General features: G+C 60.4%; 2 protein-coding genes across 3 annotated transcripts; one reads left to right on the top strand and one right to left on the bottom strand.

Annotated features, from left to right (window-relative positions):
- Positions 1 to 756: 756 nt before the first annotated feature.
- Positions 757 to 2468, top strand: RPL36 (ribosomal protein L36). Of its 2 annotated transcripts, XM_016144970.2 has the most exons (4): positions 757 to 834; positions 1001 to 1095; positions 1997 to 2131; positions 2203 to 2468. In XM_016144970.2, exons 2-4 carry the CDS (start codon positions 1003 to 1005, stop codon positions 2290 to 2292), a joined length of 318 nt encoding a protein of 105 aa, XP_016000456.1. In that variant the 5' UTR covers positions 757 to 834; positions 1001 to 1002; the 3' UTR covers positions 2293 to 2468. The 2 variants fall into 2 exon arrangements, with proteins under 2 accessions (XP_016000456.1, XP_036089937.1); XM_036234044.1 differs by lacking the exon at positions 757 to 834 and having other exon boundaries at positions 855 to 1095.
- Positions 2422 to 21800, bottom strand: LONP1 (lon peptidase 1, mitochondrial). The gene is made up of 18 exons (XM_016144957.2): positions 21360 to 21800; positions 18247 to 18335; positions 17490 to 17609; positions 15624 to 15855; positions 14056 to 14117; positions 13409 to 13538; positions 12862 to 12945; positions 11973 to 12193; positions 10675 to 10813; positions 9768 to 9946; positions 7328 to 7415; positions 6854 to 6976; positions 6655 to 6771; positions 5067 to 5207; positions 4595 to 4760; positions 3770 to 3987; positions 3523 to 3687; positions 2422 to 2730 (listed from the first exon to the last, which is right to left on the bottom strand). Exons 1-18 carry the CDS (start codon positions 21798 to 21800, stop codon positions 2554 to 2556), a joined length of 2892 nt encoding a protein of 963 aa, XP_016000443.1. The 3' UTR covers positions 2422 to 2553.
- Between the last annotated feature and the right edge of the window lie 210 nt (positions 21801 to 22010).

Genomic DNA, 22010 nt, shown 5'->3' with positions numbered 1-22010 from the left:
AAAAATATGGGCTATATCTGCACATGACTGACATTTACATCAATGAATTGAAAACAGTTTCTTTAAGATGGGAAACCAGAGATGCTTGCATAAAGAAAAAGCAACTGTAAAGATAAAAACTGTAGAATGAATACAACGTTATAAATTGCTAGCTGTTGTTGGCTGCTCAAGCCTCTAAGAGCAGGTATTATGAGGACTAAACCCAAATTGAGACCATCACTTGGAGATAAATAAGATTGAAAGAGAACCAGGAAAAAATTTTTGTTTCCATGTTAACTCTCACCTCCGCACCACCTAAAATTACATCAAATCATAGCAAATGCCACCAGGTGGCACTATACCACTTCGCCTTCCTCAGCCTTAGCCCAGAACTTGGCCTCTTGCAGAATGAAGCCGATACCTGTTTATGAAAGTTTTATTTTGTGCCAGGTACCATTATAATTTCTCTAAACAGTTTGGAATGTGTCCTATTATTGTCCTCATTCTGTAAATGGAGAATTTCGGGTATTGGGAGGTGAAGTCCCTGGCGCAGGGTCAGCCAGGCAGCGGCTGAGGTCTGAGATAAGCCGGCAATCAACCAAGTTGAGATTCTAACTTTCAACCCACCGGCGATGGGCGGCACCACAGCCGCAGGCACGCCCACGAAGTCGGACCCCGCCCTAGGGCCCGCGGGAGTAAAAGCTGTTGCTGAGAGACCGCAGGGAAGCCTCCAGCCGCCAGGGGGCGCGCGCGGCCTTTCTGCCTCTCTGGCCCGCGGGTCCCGCGTGAAGGAGATATCCCAGAGTTCCGCGCGGGGTCGGCCCTTCCGCCGCGGCAGCCATTGAGGAACAGTAGGTTAGTTGGACCGTGGTTAGGTGGGATCCTTTGCCATCCGGACTCCGGGGTCCCAGTGGGGCTCAGGGGGCTGACTGGATGCAGCAAATGACCCCGAAGGAGCCAGGCACGGGGTTCCGGCCGAACTGAAACTCAACTCCAACCCCTCTCCCACTCTCGTTTGCAGCCATGGCTCTGCGCTACCCAATGGCCGTGGGCCTCAACAAGGGTCACAAGGTGACCAAGAACGTGAGCAAGCCGAGGCATAGCCGCCGCCGCGGGGTAAGGCAGGGGCGCGCGCCCCGAGGCTTCTTGGAGGGAGGTGGGATGTGCCTTCCGGCCAGGGCACGGCCTCCAAGCTACAGCGAGCGGGGTGGAGCTCAGTCGGGGTGTCGAGTCCCGAGGGCGGTGGGGAGCCCTGCGGGGCCCGAGTAGGAGTCGTCGGGCCGGCCGCGGCAGTGCCCCTCCGTGGGCCGCGCACCTGGACCCTGTTGCCGGTGGGATGTTTGAAACTGGGGCAGGTGGAGCGAGTTTGACGTATGAGCAGTTTGCCCAGTATAGCAGGAACGTGGAGGGGAAAGCTGATTGTCAGATGGATTTCAGGCTGGCCTGGGTGTATGGGCTCCTGTCTAGGTCGGAAACGCCCAAACCTGTAGGGAGTTTTTACAGGAGTTTACTTGAGCCAATTGTCCAGATCTCAAGTGTTTCTGGAGGTGAACAGTTTTGTAGTTATTTTTATGCCTTTGAAATGGAGAGAATTTAAGGAAGAAAGTAAGGTCGGGATTGGATTGCAAGGTAGTTAAGATTCTGTACTCTCTGGCTTTTCAGAGGTGTTTACTAGGCACACAGGACAGTGGACGGGGCAGGTTTAAGTCCCTTCAGTACCGAGGTCAGGCCTGGGGTGTGCTCAGGTACCGTGATCCCCCCCAGTGAGGAATTTGGTTTGTCACAGCACCCTTTTTCGTCCACACTTCATTAAGTTGACCTGACTGTACGGTGGCTGCCTGTGTCCGGGCCCAGGGAACAGCCTGTGCATTGCCAGGCGTGATGTGCCATGTTGGTGACACTGGGGGCTTCATTCACTGCAGTCAAGTGCTGCAGCTGGAGGCCCAGATGTGACCTGAAAAGGTCTGACCTGGGAGCGCCTCCTCCTGACGGTCTCTCCTCCCCCCCCCCCCCCCAGCGCCTCACCAAGCACACGAAGTTCGTGCGGGACATGATTCGGGAGGTGTGCGGCTTTGCCCCCTACGAGCGGCGGGCCATGGAGCTGCTCAAGGTCTCCAAGGACAAGCGAGCCCTCAAGTTCATCAAAAAAAGGGTAGGTGGTCTGTCGGCGGTGGGACAGGGGTGGGACTGGGGCCCAGGCTGATGGGCCTCTTTGCCTGGCAGGTGGGGACACACATCCGTGCCAAGAGGAAGCGGGAGGAACTGAGCAACGTCCTTGCGGCCATGAGGAAAGCGGCAGCCAAGAAAGACTGACCCTTGTGCCTCCTGCCGTGAAGCCTGTTCAGAACCGGGCTCCTGTGCTTATGCTGGCACTGGGGGGAGGTCCCATCTGGCCCTTCATGGGGCTCTTGGGGGGAGGACACAGAAGGAAGCAACAGGCGGTACTGGAAATGGTATTTAATCATAATAAACAGTTCATATGCGCCAGACTCCATGATTAAGCCATGATTGAGGTTTTTCGGTGCTAAGCCTTGTGGCAGCTCAGCTGCCCAAGGCCGGGCCTGTGGACCAGCATCACCGCTCCACAGCCAGGGCCTGCGCCTGCTCCTCAGGAAAGGCGATGTCAAAGATCTCGCGGTAGTGCTCCACGAAGTGGACCTCCAGGCCCTCGGTAATGAAGGCAGCCAGGTCGTAGAAGTCCTTTTTGTTCTCGGCAGGCAGGATGATGCACGTCACTCCGGCACGCTTGGCCTGAGAGGCAGGACCACAGGTCAGGAGGGAGAGGGCTTGCTGGGGGACCTGCTCACAGTGGCCCTTGTCACAGATGGCGCGGAGACCCAGGAACGCAGCGCTGGCGTCCTCCCTCAGCCCCCATCCCCGCGCGGATAGATAATCACAGCACCTCCTGCTTCACCCTTAGAGGGTGCAGTGGGAGCTGGGAAAACGTGACATTTAAACAACGTAGCTACCAATTTAGTTTTTCAATTTTACTGGCACCCTGCTCAGTTGTGCAGCAGCCAAAGGGCGTGGAGTCCAGCCCTGCCTCTCTGCCCTCAGGGTGACACCCCTGTCCCCATGCAGCCCAGCTTCCCCCAAGCCTCTGCACTGCCCTTCAGCCTGACTGACTCCTCTCTGGTGGACAGTGGTTCCCACTTGTCACCCTGTGCTGCTCAAGGGACATGGCAGGTGGTGACCTGCTGAGCTTTGCACGCACCCTTGAGACTGTTCCTGTCACAGGACTCCTGTCAGACTGAGCCCCTGCAGGCTGGGAGCTGGAGCTGCAGGCACAGCACCCTGTGAGGCCAGCCTCCCCTGCACCCATGCGTCTCAGTACCAGGCAGACGGGTGATGGGGACACGAACTCAAATGCAGGCTCTTTATATGGCAAGATCTGGAATATTCTACAAAGTCTTGAAAAGGTTGAGACCCATGATGGAAGGGGCAGCTGGGACAGTTGGCTCAACACGGACTCCAGCCATCACCCTTTGTGTGAACGGTGACGCATCTGTCCCACAGTGTGGCAGGACAGGGCTCAGGACTCACCGCGATGGTCTTCTCCTTGATGCCGCCCACTGGCAGGATCTTGCCGGTGAGGGAGACCTCGCCTGTCATGGCCAGGTTGTGCCGCACAGGCCGGTCCATGGCCAGCGAGAGCAGGGCTGTGACGATGGTGCAGCCGGCGCTCGGGCCGTCCTTGGGGGTGGCGCCCTGGAAGGAAGGGGCAGGTGGGTGGCAGGCAGACCAGACTGGTAGGTGGTCCCGGAGCTGCCAGGGCCCAGGCGGGCCTCACCTCGGGCACGTGCAGGTGAAGGTGCGACGCCACCAGGTACTGGTTGCTGGGGTCGTGCTGCATCAGGAAGGCCCTGGCGAAGGTGTAGGCGATGCGGGCGCTCTCCTTCATCACGTCCCCCAGCTGGCCTGTCACCTCCAGGCTCCCGTCCTTGTCCCCATGGCTGTCCTTCTCTTGTGGCCGTCTTGGAGATGTCTCGACGAACAGCGTGGAGCCTCCTGGAGGCCAGTGCGCAGAGACCATGAGCGCTGGGACAGTGTGGATCCCGAGGACAGCCACTGCTGGGCCGCCCGAGGGATGTGTCCCTGTCTGCAACATTTCCTTCCCCAGCTCTTCCCGGCCCAGTAACCCCTCACCCTTCACGTGTCAGAGCGCCCACGCCACCCCCACGGCCATGGCGCACTGGCTGTGTGTCCTGCACCTCCACACAGCCTGCCAGCGCCAGACAACATTTTAGCTTGGTGGCTTTACAGCCCAAATAAGCACCTGGCATCCAGAGCCTCCTTCCTCAACATACCCCATGAAACCACACCCAACCCCTGCCAGCCGCTGACAGGACAGCCCCTGGCTCTAAAAGGTCGCCGGGACACGGGAGACGCCCCCTGCTGATGAGGGCCCCTCCCATGGGCAAACCTGTGAAAGCATCACCCAGGTAGAGCTGGAGAGCTCCTGCCACCTCAGGGTCACGCCTTTCCTCCCACAGCCCAGTTCCCTTGGCCTCACTCACCAGCCAGCCAGGGAGGCGTGCAGAGCAGTGAGCAGGGAACGCCGCGTGTGACCCCCCCCCCCCGCCCCGGGGCACAGAGGAGGGGCGAGCGGACTCACCCAGGGCCGTCCAGGCCAGCCCCATGACCACGCCGGGCGGGGTCACGTCGTACATGCGCTCCACAGTGAACACCGGCTTCCCCACAAAGTCCTGCAGGTTCTCGGGTGTCACCTCCACCGACTCGGCCTCGCCGCTGACAATCTTGTAGGCGGACTTCCGTAGGACCTGAGGCAGGCACGGCGTGAGGGGCAGTCCGGCCACAGGCCCCCACTCGCCACCTCCCCCTGTAGCTTCGTTTAGATAATGTAAAATGCACGGCACGTACGCCACGTGCCCTCGTGACTGAGTGTGTGGTTCGGCGGTGCTCAGCACGTCCACACTGAGGTGCAGCCGTCCCCCCATCCATCTCCAGAACGTTCTCACCTTCCCAAACTGACACTGTCCCCATCAAACAGTCTTCCTAGCCCCTGGCTCCATGCGTCTGAGCCCCGGGGACCTCCCGGTGCGGCCACGTGGCCACTGCAGGCTCACCTTCTCCACCTGCTTCTGCAGGTTGCGCACGCCGCTCTCTCGGCAGTACTGCTTGATGAGGACGGTGAGCACGTCGGACGACAGCCTGGCCTTGCTCTCGTCCAGGCCACACAGGGCACGGGCCTGAGGCACCAGGTACCGCTGGCCGGAAGAGCACACCGTCAGGACCCCCTGGGGCACCCCGGGCCTCAGGCTCCAACATAACACAACGTGGCCCCTGCCCACCACAAAGCCAGAGATCCCTGTGCTAGGGTCCTGCGGTGGCCCCAGGGCGGTTGGGGTCATCTGATGTCACAGGGTGTCAGGGCAGGCTGCTCCAGGAGACCACACCTAAGTCACTTGAAGGGTGAGCAACCAGCAAGGCCAGGAGGGAGAGTGGCAGAGTCTAGGCAGAACCCAGGGGTGTCAGGACCCTCAACAATGAGCCCATTGCCTGCAGATGCCCAGCCTGCCACTTCTGCCCGGAGTCCTGCCCTTCTTCCGGATGACATCTTCGATGCCACCTCTTCCAGGAAGGCCTCCTGGTCTCAGGTCTCACCCACACACAGACTGAGGGCCTGAGAGTCAGGGTACGTGGCTTCTGCCCTGGGCAGACAGCAGTCAAAGGCCTCATGGTCGCCACAGCCCAGCACGACCTCTGCCTTGCAGCAGTCACTGCACAGGTGGTCCTGAGCACCGAGTGGGGGAAAGAGCTGACGCCGGGGGTGGCCCAGGAGCCCCCAGGAGTCCTCGTGCCCCTCCTGTCATCCCTTTCGGGGTCTGAGGAAGCCCCCCACTGACCCCCGGGTTAGCCCCTCCTCCACCCAGTTGGGTCTCTGGCCGTGGATGGAGGATGAGGGGGATCCTGGCCACGAGCTCCCCTCTCCCTCCTGCCCTCAGGGCCCGAGGGCGCTGGAACCCAGCGCCCATCTCAGCCTGTAAAGGGCTCAAGGGGGAGGAACGCCCTCACCCCCTTCCCGGAAAGGAAACACCAGGTCGGAAATACATGCCTCCCCGGAGCACCCCATCCCTGTGCCCACCCTGTGTGTCTCTGGGTTGTTCCCAAGTTGTGTCCTTTATGATAAACCAGTGACAGGAAGTACGCTGCTTTCCCAAGCTCCATAGGCCGTTCTCGTGAACTGTCAAACCCAAGGGGGCGGCGGGGACCCTGACTCACAACCAGTTGGCCAGGGTGAGAGCGGCATGGGACTTCTGAGTGGCGTCTCACGTTGGGGAGTTCTGTGGGATGAGCCCCGAACTCGTGAGGTCGGCCACCAACCCCGGGACGTGTCACAGCCTAAGCGAACCTGCCGGAGACCTGGCTGGTGTAGGGAGAGGCCTCACGCTGGGTGTCAGAGGTGCGACGCCACGCAGTTTACAACGGGCCCCGGCTGTTCCTCTTGGTGACACGTCACATGCACCACACGGCGGGTCCCCTGCTCGTTTCCCCTCCCGGAACGAGAACTCTGACAGCAGCGTCACCGTGGGCTGGACCCCAGCTCTGGGTAAGTGCCCGGCACTTAGTGGGTGCTCGGATGTTCCTTGAGCCTAAGCCACAGAGGGGGGCCCCCTCCCCAGGGCTGGGACAGCCAGGGGCCCCTGGCCTCACCTCTGCAATGGCAAGCTTCTCCTGGGCCACGTAGCCCGACACGTTGATCATCTCCATGCGGTCCCTGAGTGGCTCCGGGATGGTCTCGGTGACGTTGGCCGTGCAGATGAACAGCACCTGGGGGAGGCAGCGGTGAGGTCCTGGAGGAATGGCCGCCCCGTCTTCTCCCGCCAGGCCAGCCCCCGGGCAGAGTGCACACCTTGGACAAGTCCACGGGCACGTCCAGGTAATGGTCCAGGAAGTTGGCGTTCTGCTCGGGGTCCAGCAGCTCGAGCAGCGCCGACGAGGGGTCCCCCTGGTAACCCCGGCCAATCTTGTCCACCTGGAAGGGCAGAAGGTGGGTGGTGCTGCTCACCGCTCAGGCGAGGGTGTCAGGGGGGCCCGGACCTGCCAGCCCCTGCGGCCAGAGCTGGGGAAGCCCTGAGCGTGGATATGGCGGACATGAGGTCCTCCAGGACAGGAGGGGGCCAGTGTCATGAGATGGCCTTGCTGTAGCGAGGCCACCCAGGGTGACTCAAGGACCGTGGAAACTGCAGGGGCCCTGGGCCTCGTCTGGAACACAGACTCTGCCGGGTCAGGGCTGCCAGGAGCTCTGTGCTGGGAGGGCCCAGGGGCCCATGTCTGACCCTGGAGAAGCCCAGCCTGGCCCGCCGCCGCCCGGCCCCGCACACACCTCATCTATCAGGATCAGGGGGTTCTCCGTCTTGGTCTTCTTCAGGCACTGGATGATCTTCCCCGGCATGGCGCCCACGTACGTCCGCCTGGGGGAAGGCCCAGCGGGGCGGTCGGAGCCTCGTTGGCCAGAGGCGGCCACACCACACCCCAGGCCCAGCTGCCTGGGAGCTCCAGGACCGCAGTGCGTGCCACATGCCCTCCCGAGCCGCCCGGGAGAGGCAGCGGGGAAATGTGCAACGTGGCACAGTGGAGGCCGGATAACTGCTGGCGGCTGCCATCCGCGCCGGTCCACAGAGCACTCGCTCATCCCAACACCCTCCCCCCAACTCGGACTCAGGGCAGGGGACACCGATTCACAGCCCGGTCTCACTCAGACCTGTCGCCCCCACCCCAGTCCGGACCTCACATCTAGACCGTGAAACCCAACAAAACAAGAGACGCCAGAACCCGCCAGGCACTGGCAGCGAAAACGTCCCGCGGGCCGGGCCCGGAGGGACAGAGGCAGGGCCCGCCAGGCGCCTTCGGGAGCGCGTCCTGACGCGCCACCTGCTCTGTCCCGGCTGGGCTACGAACGCTGGCACTCGCAGGAAGCAAACCAGACGTGATTTCTGTGCTTGCGAGCTACGGCCCGGCAGGGCAGACGGACCACAGACCAGGTAGAGGAGGAAATAATGAGGTTTAAAGGATGTATGTATGTGCCATGAAAAAAAACACGCAGGGATGAGGAATCTAAAACGCCACTCGGCGGCGGCAGTATTTTAACGCGAAGATGAGAAACACCTCAGGGAGAGACTCCGAGGAAAGGAGGTAAGGAGGCAAGCTGTGTGGATACTTGGAGAAAGAGGTTTTCTGGGTAGGGGGAGCAGCCTGTGCAAAGGTCCTGGGGCGGGCCCATGCCTGGCATTCGGGGGAAGTGAGGCCTGTGTGGCTGGAGCAGAGAGTGTGGGGGTGGGGGCGGGGGTGGCGGGTTGTGCAGGGTCATGTGGGTGGCGGGGAGGACTGGGGCTTTTACCCCCGGGGGGAGGGACCCGGGACGGCCGTGGCAGAGCAGGCTTAGCTGGTACAGCATAACCGACGTCAGTTCCCTATCCTTGTCCTTGATTTTGAATCCCAGACCAGTCAGCACAGGGTGCCTGTCCTTCAAGGCCTCCAGCCCTGATGACCCCTCATGTCACAGACCATCCACGCTTGTTCAGAAACTCAGCCAAGGCTTTTCCTTACTCAGGGAAGTGGTCCTTGCCCAAAGCTCCTGCAGAATCCCCAAATGGGGCTCAGGGGCCACCGGAGCCGCCTCTGCCTTCCATGATGCCCCTCCCCAACCTTCATCCTCATGCCGCCCCAGCTCAGAGGCCAGTCCTCAGCCAAGAACCTCCCCAGCTGTCCGGGGAAGCTCCCCACACCCCGCCATACTCGGAGCAGGCCACCCTGTGAACCTGCGCCCAGTGCTGGGAAGGCCCTGTCCCTTCCTGGCCCGTCCTGTAGCTCACGCCAAAACCTGGGACTTTCTCTTCCGGCCTGGCCACCTCCTCGGAGACTCGAGACAGAGAGGAGTACTGTGCGGTGCACCCAACTGGGGGGGCTTTCACCCCGCCTGCCACACAGCTGAACTGTCCATGTTTTCAAAGACCCCAGAAATGTTAACTTTCATCAAGGACTCAAACTTTCCTTGAATGCTGTAGTGTGCCAAGGCTTTGGGGGCAGGTAGAGGGCCACGTGGCCAGGCCCCAGGGAGGCCAGGAAACCCCGCTGTACGTCCGTGCAGATCGGCGTCTCTCAGTCAAAAGGCAGAAACGCCAAGGCCCGCTTAGGACAGGGCCACCTCATCGTTCCACCTCGTCCCTCTCCTTCGGATGCTGGCAAACTAGGAACAGACGCTTGTGTATCTGCTACACCTGCATCTCACCAAAGCATTTCAAAGACCCACCCTCGGCAGAGGCTGGTGTGGCAGGAAGCACTGGTCACGACATCCTGACCGCCCCATGGAAGGGCACCAGGCACGGGCCAGGCGGTTCCAAGACTCGGGACACAGAAGACACCAGCCGCCACCTGGGGGTGGTGAGGGCGGGGAGGACCGAGGCGGGTGCCGAGGCCGCACTGCTGTGGGCTGTCCTATCCTCACCGTGGTGCCCCTCGCTAACCCGGTCCCCAGTCGCCTGCCCCAGAACTGCCGGGGGAGGAGACGATGGCGCGTGAGCTGGGACTACCGGAGTCTGTCCACAGACAAGCTCTCCTGAAGAGGCTGGGACCCTGACACGCTGTTTGAGCGCCTGGATTCGGCCGGGCCTGAAGTCGGACGAATGCCTGGATTTCCGGTTACTCATTCCGGTGTGAGTGGAGTTCGCTACTCACCATTAAAACCACTCAAGGGCAGAAGGGACTCGGGGGGACGAAGCCCGACAGGAGGCTGGGGCGAGCCCAGTGGGGAGAGGCCGGCCTACCTGTGCCCCTTGATCTCGGCCACATCCGCCATGCCGCCCACGCTGAAGCGGAAGTACTCGCGGTTCAGGGCGCGGGCGATGGAGCGCGCGATGCTGGTTTTGCCCACGCCCGGGGGGCCGTAGAAGCACAGGATCTTGCCCTGGGTCGAGCCTCGGAGCTGGCTGACGGCGATGAACTCCTGCGGGCAGAGGCGGCTCCCGTAAGACTCAGTCACTTGCCGACTGTGCAGAGCAAGGGCTGTGCCTGGCATGAGCCTGGCAACCTTCTTGCACCTTCCGGGTTTCCGGGTGCTGCCAGAAGGGACGAGGCCTGTCCCAGAGGGAAAAGCTGACTGCATGTGCCATTTGCTATAGGAAGACAACCAGTGGTACCAGGGGGACAAGGAGGCGCCAGGAGAACACAGTGGCTCGGAAGCGCACGGCGGACGCCCACCAGCGGGCCCCCACCCTCAAGGCCTGGTCCTCCCACGCCCCGGGCCGCTCACGGCCCAGCTGCCCTGCCAGGCCCCTGCTTTCCCGCTCCTCAAGCTCCACTTTTAACCCCTTGTAAGGCCGTGAGCCGCCTGCAGTGCGCGGGCTGGCCTCCCTGAGCCGCTCCGACACAGTCCCCCTGGTTGGGCCCTCCACCAGCCTTGCCCTGGCCAAGCCCTTCCTGTACCCTGAAACCCCCAAACTCCCCAGGGGGCTCCTCCTGGTCTCCACCACAGCATGGGGCTGATCCTGGGATCCGAGCCAAGACGCCCACCACCCACAAGCAAATCCAGACCATGACAGACCCCACCTCTCAGCTCCAGCCCTGGACACGCTGACCAAGTGCCCGGACACGGAGCCATGGCGCCCTGGGGAGGGCCGGGCCGGCTCGTGCCCAGGACCCCAGGGCCCACGGGAGGGAGGCAGGTGGCCTCACCAGGATGCGCTTCTTGACGTCCTCCATCCCGTAGTGGTCCTCCTCCAGCACCGCCTGCGCCCGGGCCAGGTCCAGGTTCTCATCGCTGTACTTGCCCCAAGGGATGGACGTCAGCCAGTCCAGGTAATTGCGGGTGACGCTGTCACAGGACAGACCAGAGCTGGTGCACAGGGCTCGGCCGGCTGCCCAGCTCCCGCCACTGCACTCCTACAAGGCTGGGGCCTGCTGCGCCTGAAGCCTGAACCGCGCCGAGCGCCCCCTGGCTAGAGGGCTGTGACCACAGACCAGGTGGCAGGAACTGGCCCAGCTGCTGACACAAACGCTAGGGACACGGCGAGCATGGGAACTGCTCCGGGCCCAATGGCACGGGGTCAGGGGGCAGGGAGGGGACGGGTCAGAATGGTGAGACGCCCTGACTCGGGGCACGTGGGGGACCGAGGAGGCAGGTCAGCACTGCCAGGAGAGTGACCCCTGGGCGGGAGCTGAGCGCTCGGTCGGCAGCTGCCCCTGGCCTAGGAGACACCCCTCACGACGGCCCCGGGAGGAGGCTGTGAAATGAGCTACGGACATTGGCAACAGCAGTGTGAGAAGCTTATTTGCTGCCCGGGGAAGAGAAGCTGGGACTTCTCTGGGATGGAGGTCACCAGTACCTCCTGGGGTCCTTGCTGAAAGAGCCTAGCCCTCCGTGGACACCCTGAGCCATGCAGGGGTCCCGCCCAGCAGGAACCCGGGGCCTGGTGCATGGGTCCCGAGAAGCTGCCCAGGAGCAGTGCCCGGTCCCTGGGGTCTGACACCTGGGGCAGAGCCAGAACCCCACGGGCCCGAACCCCGGCAGTCATCCTCACAGCCAGCGTGCACGGGACGATGGCGGCCGGGCAGGGCCAAGCGTCTAGCAGGACGCGCTTACTTCTCGGCGGCGGACTCTCAGAGGGAGGCCAGGGACGGAACCCGGGGAGGAGGGCAGCCTTGGGGAGATGGCCCTGGGGGCTCCTGGCTGGAAGCGCTGGCTCACAGCCAGACGTTCCTCGGTTCCAATGCCTGTCCCTAGCTACCAGCTCAGAGGCCGTGGCCACGGACTCGACTCCTCCGAGGACTGACTTCTCCATCTGTGAAACGGGGGCGGCAGAGGCGGGTCCCGCACAGGGCGCCATGGGGACTGACACACGAGTGCGGCTTAAGGTGTCAAGCACCTGCGCCCTCCTAGCGTCCACGGCCGGCGTCCCAGACCCTGCCAGGTCACGAGCTCTTCCAAGGGCCGACGTGACACAGAGGCCGGCGCGGCCACCCCAGGCGCTCACTTGAACTCGGAGGAGTGGTTGTCCAGCAGGCTCAGCTTGCTCAGCTCCTCGTCCACAACGTCCATGACGTGCTTGGGGACCACGAGCTCCTTCAGCCGCTCGCGGAACTTCTCCTCGATGGCGTCCTTGTCCTCCTTCTCCAGGCCCAGCTCCTTCTTAATGATCTTCAGCTGCTCCTGCAGGAGGTACTTGCGGTGCGTCTGCTTGATTTTCTCTTCCACCTGCAGGGTCGAGAGGCTCCCATCAGACCCGAGTGCACACGCCCCCAACTCAGAAGAAACCGGTGTGCGCAGCCTCGGCTCCTCACATCGTGAAGCAGTCTCCCCCACCGCGGGCCTCGCGGAGGCCACGCGACAAGTTAACGGTTCACCTTTCGATCCCGCTGTGACGGGGAAGCCTGGCCTGGCGCCGGCATGCCCCCGCTCCTCCGACAGACGCGGCCCGCCTGGACTGGCTGCAGCCCCGCCTGCCGTGTCTGCAGCTGGGTTCCTCGTGGCAACAACCACGTGTTACAAGCTTTTCCAATTAACACTGTGATGCTAAACTTTCTCCTAACGTGAAAACACTGAAAAATTGAGTCACATCTGAGAAGCATGACTTTTAAGTAGCTGACCACCCAGGTGCTGCTGGTTTGCCCAGGCCTGGGAAGGTATGCCTCGAATGGCCGAGTCTTAAGAACAGCCTTACAGCCTTTCCCAGGGTGGTTCCCAATGTTGAGCATTTCCCCCCAAAACTCTGAAGGAGAGAAATCCTCCGCCCTCACCAGAGGACGGTGGATGCCTGACCCCCTCTCTGGGCTCCGCCACCGGGGCCACCTGTGAGTTTTAACCCAGCGAGGCTCACAGCCCCGAGAGCAGAGGCACCCCCTCGGCTCGGCCGCCCAGCTCACCTCACGCCCCAGGCGCTGCTGCAGCTTGCTCAGTTCGAACTCCTTCTTGAGGAGGGAGAGGGCCTTATACAGCCTCTTGGGAATCTGCCGAGAAAGAGCAGGCGTGAGGGGATGGTCGGAAGTCGGCGACCATCCGTGGGGGGAACGGGCACTCTGTGGGCTGCTGCTGGGGGCAGAGGAAACGGGCAGGTGGCCAGGCCCCGCCTCACCCCAGAGGCTGGCACCCTGTCCCAACAAACCCAGGTCTGGAAACACCTCCCACAGATAAGCTCCCCCAGGTCTGTGTGGACCAGGATTTCTGTACAGGCGTTGTTCATGTTCACAAGAGCGAAAGACTGGCAGCAACCCAAACACACTCCCACTGAATGACGGGCGCCACTCGATGGAATGCTACGCAGCCGTTAGAAGAACGAGGGACGAAGAGAGGGGCGAGCGCGCCGGGTGAGCACGGGAGGGCGTGCGCCGACGCGGAACCCTCTCTGAGGCAGAGCTGAGCGCGCCGGCCAGGCCGGGGCCGGCCCGGCACGTGTGCACAGGCCACACTCACGCTGGTCTCCTCCAGGACGTCCTGAAGCTCGTGGGACTCGGCTCCGGTCAGCGCGGCGCCCATGTCGCTCAGGTAGATGGGGTTGTCCACCACCCTCTGGCCCGCCTGCATCATCTGCAGCACAGACTCTCTGGAAGGGACAGAGGGACGTTGCCACGTGACGCAGGAACCACGGCAGCGCGGAGACGTCCCTCCTCGCCGGACCTGGGTCCCCCTGTCCCCAGCAGTGCTGAGAGCCAGCTCTACCCCTGGGCCTCAGCAGCTTCGCGGCCGGCGGGGCCGCCCACCTCAGGGCCACGACACTAACGTCCTCGTGCCTCGTCCCCTCCAGCAGCCACGCTGAGACCCCTCACGAGACCCCTCCCCCCAGCTGCTGACGAAGGCTTCCAGCCAAATCCAGGCCCTCAGTCAGTAGGAAGGAGGCAAAGAACCCGGCCAGGCACGCCTCCCCTTCCCAACCTCCTGCCCAGGGCCTCCCCGCTAGGAGGGAAGGGGCTCCACTTGCAGGCGCCTCGAGGCTCCGCCCTCAAGGTTTCTGGCCAGAACACCCTTGGGAAATTGCTGCCAGCCCAGTGGTGACAGAGGGAGCCCAGCCTGGCCTTGGGGAGCAGTCACATGCTGGGCTGGGGAGGGCACAGGAGACCAACCTGTAGAGTGGATTCAAGGCGATGATGTCCCGGATGGTCTTCACAATCTCGGCGGTCAAGGCCTGGCAAGTGGGAAGGCCGCCATGGGTCACCGGAACCCATGTGGCCCTGTGAAGCCCCTCCCACCGGGCCCTGGCCAAGGGACGGCCTCAGAGGCCCAGGAGCAGAACTCAAGCTCACCAGTCACAGGGGCTCAGACCACGTGAGCAAAGGCTAAGAGCGACCTTGTCTCTGGATGCCACTCTGACCTCAGAGCGAGCCTTGAGGAGAGAAAGGGGGAGGTTTCGTACTCCATTCACCGCTGCCCTCAACTGAGACTCCTTCTCAGCCTCAGCCGTGAACACCGGGCTGTGACGTCTCTGTCTGGGACCTGCCTGCAGGTCACCAGGGCTCTCCGTCTGTCCCCCTGCTGTGAACACCACGGCACCGCCGCCCTTCTCGCCCCGGCTCCCGGCCAGCAGGGCTGGTCACGCTCCAGGCGGGGGCACCGGGCAGCTTATGGCATGAAAACCGGCACCCTGCCTGCTTCCAGAAAACCACGGCTCCCCACATAGCGTACCCCGAGAAGGGCAACGGGGACGTGCGGCGAGAGGCCGTGACAGCCAGGGCTTTCCACTGGACCCGCCGGTTCCTCGTTGTTATTGGGTCTGCCCCTGAACTGCCCGAGTTAACCTTTGTAGAAGAAACTGGAACAGGGCACTCGCGTGACCAAGGATGAGCGTGTTGTCTCCCTGAGGTCCCCCGATTCTTTCCGTCACACCACCTATGTGTTTGTCTTCCCCCAACTAACTACGAGATTCCCAAAGGACACTCTAAAGCTGTGCCCTCCAGGCAGGCCGCCACTAGCCACCCGTAGCTATTCACATTTAAATGAGTTAAAATCCGTAAAATTAGACGTTCTGTTCCTCAGTCACACAGGCCATAGGTCAAGGGCTTAACAGCTACAGGGGGCTGATGGTGCAGAATTACAGCACACCCTACCACCAAGGGAAGTTCTCCCCACAGCGCTGCTCTCAGGGGCCCTGTGTGGAGCCGAGGACGTGACCGCTGGCCCAGGCCAGCGGCAAATGCAGCCAAGCACCTCCTGGTGCCCAAGGCAGACATCACTAATCAATCATAGTACTCCCTGCCACTGAACTCAGACGCGGTCCCCAGGGTCCTCAGCGTAGCACCCCGGAATCAGACCAAAGCTGTCAGCTATGTCCCCGCCACTGAAGCAGGTTACCCGGCCTGGAACCTGTGCCAGAACAGGTGGAAGGACAGCAGGCCTGCCGCGAGGACGGCCAGCAGCCAAGGTCTGGGGCTTAAGGGGGCTGGAAGGCCATTTCTAACAGCCACAGCTCCCGGTGACTGAGCCCTGCCTCCCCTCCCTCGCATCCCGGGCTTGGAGGACGGCTGGAGGTTCCTGCCCAGAGGTCGCAGGCTGGGCCTGGGTCCACACCCTGCCTCCTTCGAGAGCAGCGAAGGACCACGGATGTCTCATCCCGGGTCCTCCTGAGGGTTTGAGGAAAGTGGGCTGCAGCCTCCAAAGGGACCTGTGAGCCTTGCCAGGGGGCCCACGCGCTTACTTTCACTTCTTCTGTGACCTGGAAGTCCTCGTGGACCACGTTCTCAACCTCCACCATGAGCACCTCGCCAGGGGCGCCCGAGTTGGGCTCTGCCACCATCTCCATCTGGCGCCTGGCACCCGGCTCCTCCTCCGCCTCCTTCCTGCTCCGCTTGGGCTTCCGGCGGGCCTTCTGCTTGTTCTCGGCCTCGGCCTCCTCCGGCTCCACCTCCAGCTGCCTGCTGATGTGGATCCTGGAGCAGGGAGTGGGCGTGGGGCCCAGGTGAAGCCCATGCGACCATCCCCCGCCCCCGAAGACTAAGGGTCCCGCTGGGCCCTGGAACTGCAGACGAGCCACTTTCTCAGAACCCCCAGCCCGATGTGCCCCTCCGCCCTGGCCTGCGGCCAACGCCTCCCTGTCCCACATGAACTAATGGAGAAGCCGGGGGTGACCGGCTCTGGGGCCTGTCACGAGCCCGGTACCGGAACACTGCCCGCCCCTCCCCCAGCCCCGGGCTCAGCACGCAGCAGCTTCACGGGGACCACGTCTGAGTCACGGGCACCTCCTCAGAGGCCTGGTCCCGGCCACGGACACCCCACCATCCTGTCCATCCTCACTTTCCCCCAAAACACCCACGCCCCTGGTGTCCTCCCCACTCGGGGCTGCTCCCCGAGGTGTCCCCTCGCCTGTCCCCCTGCTCACGCTCAAGTGTTGGGTGGACACTAGGCCCCTGGTGTTAAATGACGTGTTCCACCTCCCAGCTCTCCTGCCACACGGGTGGCTAACAATGGTGCCATCTTCAGAGGGCAGGCACGACAGCCACCTGCATGCGTGCGTGGTGCCTGGCTGTCACCGGCAAGGTGCACAGAGAAAAGAAAGTTGGGCCTCAGGAAATCCTGAGTAGCCTGGGTCAGCAGGACTCTACCCATAAGGTGCCTCATAATTAGCAGGGCAGTCAGGAAGCCACCAACGTTTAATTAATTCTGGCTGCATCATACCCTGCCCCCTCTGGCCACACCCTTCCAGGACACAGAGAAGTCTCTTGCCTAAAACAGACTCGAAGGGGAGTAGGTGAAGGGGCGTGGGGGCCAGGGCCAGAGGACCGCACCAGGATTGTTCACACAAGCATGGCCGTTTCCTCTGTGTCTGGGGGTGCTGCTGGCTGACACAAGAAAAAGCCAAATGCCAACAAATGCCACTGAGTCTCCTGAGGAGCTTTTCAGAACATTTACTCCACCTTTACTGCACGTTAAGGGCTTGTGTCTGACGCTTCGTGTGGGTGGTCACAGGGCTCTCGCCAAGCGTCCTGGAGGACCAGTGCCCCCCAAACACATCTGAAAAGCTGGCGAATGTCTCCATCGAGTGTCGACCCTAAGCTGAACTCTTTATTAATCGTCACAGTACAAGAGCTTAAACTGGGCTTCCAAACGTTGCATGTGGCCCTTCAGCAGACACTTATCAGAGACAAACCTTACGCAAACTGACAAGGAAATGTGTCTGACTGAAGAACTGCAAAGCGCTGAGCATAACGCTGCAGCGCGGCCTGCCGGAGGACGCGGACACGGCACTTGGAAAAGACGCCCGAGTGAGACGGGCAGCACCTGCACACGGGACGCGAGGCCGCTCGTTACTGTTCAGTGGTGCTTCCTGGAAAAACGTGCATTAAAGCAGCAGCTTCTCACTGACCGCCCACACTGCCGCTTTAACGGGGGGACTCTGGGAAGGAGGGTTCCGGCGGTGACACATCTCAGCCCCTGCCTCCAGCTTTGGCCCGGTCCCTGCAGTGCCCAGGTCGCAGGGCAGACCGAGAAGAGCGGGTGGGTGGTGGGCCCTGGGCGCACGCAGGGCTACTCTTCCCACCCCGCCCCGCATGCTCGGGTCCCGTACCTTCTGTGTCCCATGACAATCATGCGCAGCTTGTCCCCGAGGTCCTGCATCTCGTGGATCTGCACAAACGTCCCCGTGTGGTAGACCTCGTCCAGGCTCTCGACCACGTCGGACTCGTTGCTGAGGGAGAGGGATGCAAAGGAACATCGGCACAGGTGCCAACCCCCACGGGGCGTCCCAGGCTGAGAGGGAGGAAGGGAGACAAGAAACGGCCCTTCCGGCCTCGACTAAACACCGAGCGACGTCCTTGCTCCCACAGGGCCTCCGGAGCCCAGTAAAGCGCCTGCCAGCTGAGGGCCGCCAGCGACAATGGCACAGGGCTGAGGGTTCCGGCTGAGCTGGCCGTGAGCAGCCTGCACAGAGTTTTAAACCCTCCACAGTCCCTGCTCAGGACACGCCTAACTCAGCAGCAGAACTAATTTCTACCTAGAGTCAAGGTGGGCAGACCTGGAGCTGACACCTGCCCGCTTGGCTCTGTGCTGAAGTGGCCTTGCAGGTGAGTGCGTCTAAACACCAAGGGCCCTCCAGGTTAACATCCGCCCCGCACCTTGACAGCGCAGGAAGCCCGGCACCACAAGCCGACTACAGCCCAGAATGCGAGGGATGTTGGCTCTTGGCCTAACACCCTGCAGGCTTCGCTTGGTTTCTTTCGGGTCGAGGGTCAAAGGTTCACGCTGCTCTGTGGAGCAGGACTAGTGGTGGTGAGCTACGCTCCAGGGCAACCTCAGCAAGGGAGTGAAGGGAAAATTACACTTACGTGTCATCTCTCTTTAGAAAGACGCCGGCATATGGCTGGGCGAGACGCACTTTCCTTCTCAGCAGCTCAACCAACTTCTTATTTTTAACCTAGCATGAATGACAATGATCTCAAGTGAACTGCAAAGTTTTCTGGCTGACGTTCTGACAGCAGTTCTGGAGTTTCTTTATTATTCTCTGGGGACATGCGACTCTGATGCAGAACACCAACTAACACGGCCCGAGAACATCTGAACCCCAAACAGACAAAAGACAGATGTATGGAGACTGCAGAGGGACAGTGCTGGCCAGCTGCATGCCTCAGTGGTCCCCACCGCCCCCTCCACCACTTCCTAAAGAAAAAATTCAAAGTAAGCAAATGGCCAGCACCAGAAGTTAATTTAACATCCGAGAGCTGTTTCAGTGACAAAATGTCTTGGCTTGAAAATCTAAACCATTCTGATTTCATCAGTGTCAGAAAGGTGACGCTGAATATGTGCGTAATTCAAATGCAGCCCACCAGACGTGGTTCCATAGTGTAGCAGTGAGCCACGGTCCATGGTGTATGGCCATGCCACCCTGAATAAGCCCGATGTCTGATCTCAGAAGCTAAGCAGGGTCGGGCCTGGTTAGTACTTGGATGGGAGACCACCCAGGAAGACTGAATGCTGTAGGCATAAATGATATTTAAAAAACAAACAAAAAACCCCCACAAATGCAGCCCAACAATCACATCTCTACCCTATTCATTGATCAACACCTCCAGGAACACAGCACATTCTCTTGATGTCATTTCAATGGCAGGTAGAGGGTTGATGTCTCCTAGGAAACAACCAATGGGTGGTACACAGATGTCTTTAGGACTCAAATGATTTCTTTCAAGCTTGAGGTAATTGCCAGATCAGATTCTGATCAAACTTAACAGCTCACCAACTTTAGCATGCATCAGCAGAAAAGGACATGTCAAAATAGATGGCTGGGCTCTAGCCCTGCAGTTTCCTATGGCTAAAGTCTAAACAAGCTCCCAGGTGCTGCTACTGGTCCAGGCACTGGCTTTGAGAACCAGTATTTTAACTCATCCCCTAATGGCGGCTCTTATGATCTAGGAATTCCTGACACTATAGATGCATTTTTCCCAGAGCAAAAGTCCATGACAGCCATCAGGAGAGTACATGATCCACTGAAAATTAAGAGCCACTTGTTTGTACTTAGAGGCTACTGATAAGGAGAAAAGCTACGGGTAAGGTAGCCGCTTACAGCACCAATTACAAAAGTGAGAGTAAAGGTGGCTTTGCTAACAAGTTCAAAAACGTTTATCACGTCCCACAGAAATGTTCCCATTTCTCCTCTACTAACAGCTGGCTGCTCAGCACCTATCCCCTCCCTGTGGCAGTGCCCCCCCCTTTTTTTTTGTTATTTACAAGGTAACAGCAATAGAAATAGTGATATGACATGCCAGCCTCATGCCAATCAAAGTGACTTGCCGAACCCTCCTGGCTACCTCCAGGTGGGCACACAGAATCTCTTAGAAGAATCAGATCTCTTCTTGGGCACTGGGGACAAAGGGCATCTGTCATTCTGCAGGGCTGTGGGGATCATACATGCAGTCCCAGCCCCAGAGGTCTGGGAAGGTAGAGAGGATTGGTCAAGGTGGGGTCGGGGACAGAAAAATGGTATCCAGGGCAGGCTTCGGAAACATCAAAGGTGTCCCCAGAGAAAACAGTAGCTGCTTACTACTGAGACATACTGAGCTCCAAGCAGCGTGCTAATCCTTTACACACATGACCTCACTTACCTCCTACAGTAGCTCTAAGAAGTGAGGTACAATTAGCAAGTCCATTTCACAGATGAGAAAATGGAGGTCCAGTGGAACAGCTTGCCCAAGGTTACAAAGCTAGAGGCGGCGGAACCACTCACAGGGTCTGGCTCTGGGAGCTGCGAGTGACTACTGTTCAACATCAAGGAAGGCCCTTGGAAGGGGGTCCCGGACACAACCAGCAGTGCGCCAGAGGAGGCCGAAGGGTCCTCCCTGCCCCTCCCCACTGGCTGGCTGCTGCCTCTCTGTATTGTCCTCTTTTTCAAGGGATCCCTGAGATTTATTTCACAGAAAATGGAGCATGAAGGGGAGACACGGGAGGGTGAATGCAGAGGCTGACTCATGGCATGACCTTGCTTAGTGAACAGATAACCTTTCTCCTCCAGGGACTCATTTCCACATCATTTTTTAATAGAGGGGGTAGGGAGGAAGAAAAGCATTTGGGTGCTTCCGACTCTAAAAACTCGAGCTCCCTGCACTTGTGCTTTCTCTGCATTACATCATCCTAGTCCCCCCCCCCCCCTCGCCAGGGCTCTTAGTCTGAAAGGATCTTACTTCCTGCCTCTTCCACTAAAACCGCAAGTTCTCAGGTAAAGGGAATGCGTTTGACTTGTTTGCTGCTATATCCTTGAAGCTTGCAGCGTGGCAGGTTAAGAGCACTCTGCGTGATGAAAAAAAACCTCACAGCTGCACCTCTGAGAATGTTCCTCTCCCACCTTCCTCCTCAGTCTCCCGCGCCATCCATCCCTTGCTCTATTATTCCCTGTAGTACTTACTACCTTCCAGCACACACTACTTACTCATGTTCTTTATTGCCTCTCGCATCCTGCTAAAATGTTAGCTCCAAAGACAGGAGCTTTGTGTATTTGTTCAACTGCTGTATCCCTAACACCTAGAACTGAACCTGGCATATAGTAAGAGGTCAAGAAACACTTAAGGAATAAATCCTGACCCCAAAGAGGGTCATAACCAGAAGGGGAACAGTCCTGGGTAAGAAAGGGTTATGAAACATTTACCAAGATCTGCAGAAAATTAACTGAGCCGCAAAACCGTGCTGGTCCTTCGTAAAGCCGGATTTCTATGATTAGAACGCAAAGTGGACAGTCCTAGCTTTTTGGATTCAACTCCCCTTACGGAATCTTAAAGTGTGAGGAATTTGGCTCAAGTTCACCAAGCTAGTGATGATGATTCGAACTCCTGCCTTGAAGAAACTTCGTGTCTGAAAACCTTTCTACGAATGAGGATGCTAAGTGACCTCTTGGTCCAAACTGCTGCTTGCAGAGGTGGGGAAACAGAGGCCAGGGAGGGTCTCTCATTACCTCGATAATCTTGATAAAGCGCGGGAACACCGGGTTGCGGGTGACGGCGATGAGCGGCAAGTGCGGGAAGACGTCGGGGATGGTCATGGGCGTCAGTGCCGTTATGACCGGGCTTTCCCCGCCGCCCGCGTTACCCCCCGCGCCCGCGGCACCATCCTCCGCGCCGCCCTCGGAGGCATCCTCGCCGCCCGAGAATGAGCCGCCACCGGCGCCGCCACCGCGGCTGTTGGCTTCCCAAAACCCACGCCACTGGCCCGCAGCCGCGGGGCCACGGCCCCACAGCGCCCACGGAGAACACGCGTCGCAGGTCCGCCGGCCTCTGGGCAACCACGCTCCAGCCGCAGTCGGGACTCGCCCCCCGGCGACAGCCAACACCGGCCGCCGCAATGCCCAGCATCGCGCAGCGCCCCACAGACGCACGTAGCCTGTGCCCGCAGCCATGGCTCAGCCATCCTGGCGGCGCACAGCGCTTGCGTCATTTCCGCTCGCCCAGCAGACGCGCACGTGACGACCGGCGCGTGCTCCGGGGCCCGCGAGGGGCGTGGCCCGGAACCGAAAGCCACGGGGGTCGAGGCCTGGAACATGGTGGGGGCGGGGCCTACGGGCCGGGGGCGGGGCCTACAGGTCGAGGGGCGGGGTTGGAGCGACCTC

The sequence above is a fragment of the Rousettus aegyptiacus genome, unplaced genomic scaffold (genome assembly GCF_014176215.1).
Source record: "Rousettus aegyptiacus isolate mRouAeg1 unplaced genomic scaffold, mRouAeg1.p scaffold_m13_p_16, whole genome shotgun sequence".
In the NCBI taxonomy this organism is placed as follows: Eukaryota; Metazoa; Chordata; class Mammalia; order Chiroptera; family Pteropodidae; genus Rousettus; species Rousettus aegyptiacus.
Note: the sequence above shows the minus strand (reverse complement) of the source record. Positions and strands in the feature narration are given on the sequence as shown.

Coding starts and splice junctions, on each gene's coding strand:
- RPL36 (XM_016144970.2), top strand. CDS start 1,003: ATGGCTCTGCGCTACCCAATGGCCGTGGGCCTCAACAAGGGTCACAAG. Junction 1,096..1,996: donor GGCATAGCCGCCGCCGCGGG/GTAAGGCAGGGG, acceptor CCCCCCCCCCAG/CGCCTCACCAAGCACACGAA. Junction 2,132..2,202: donor TCAAGTTCATCAAAAAAAGG/GTAGGTGGTCTG, acceptor TTTGCCTGGCAG/GTGGGGACACACATCCGTGC.
- LONP1 (XM_016144957.2), bottom strand. CDS start 21,800: ATGGCTGCGGGCACAGGCTACGTGCGTCTGTGGGGCGCTGCGCGATGC. Junction 17,610..18,246: donor TTTCTAAAGAGAGATGACAC/GTAAGTGTAATT, acceptor CCTCTCCCTCAG/CAACGAGTCCGACGTGGTCG. Junction 3,688..3,769: donor TTCACCTGCACGTGCCCGAG/GTGAGGCCCGCC, acceptor CCTTCCTTCCAG/GGCGCCACCCCCAAGGACGG.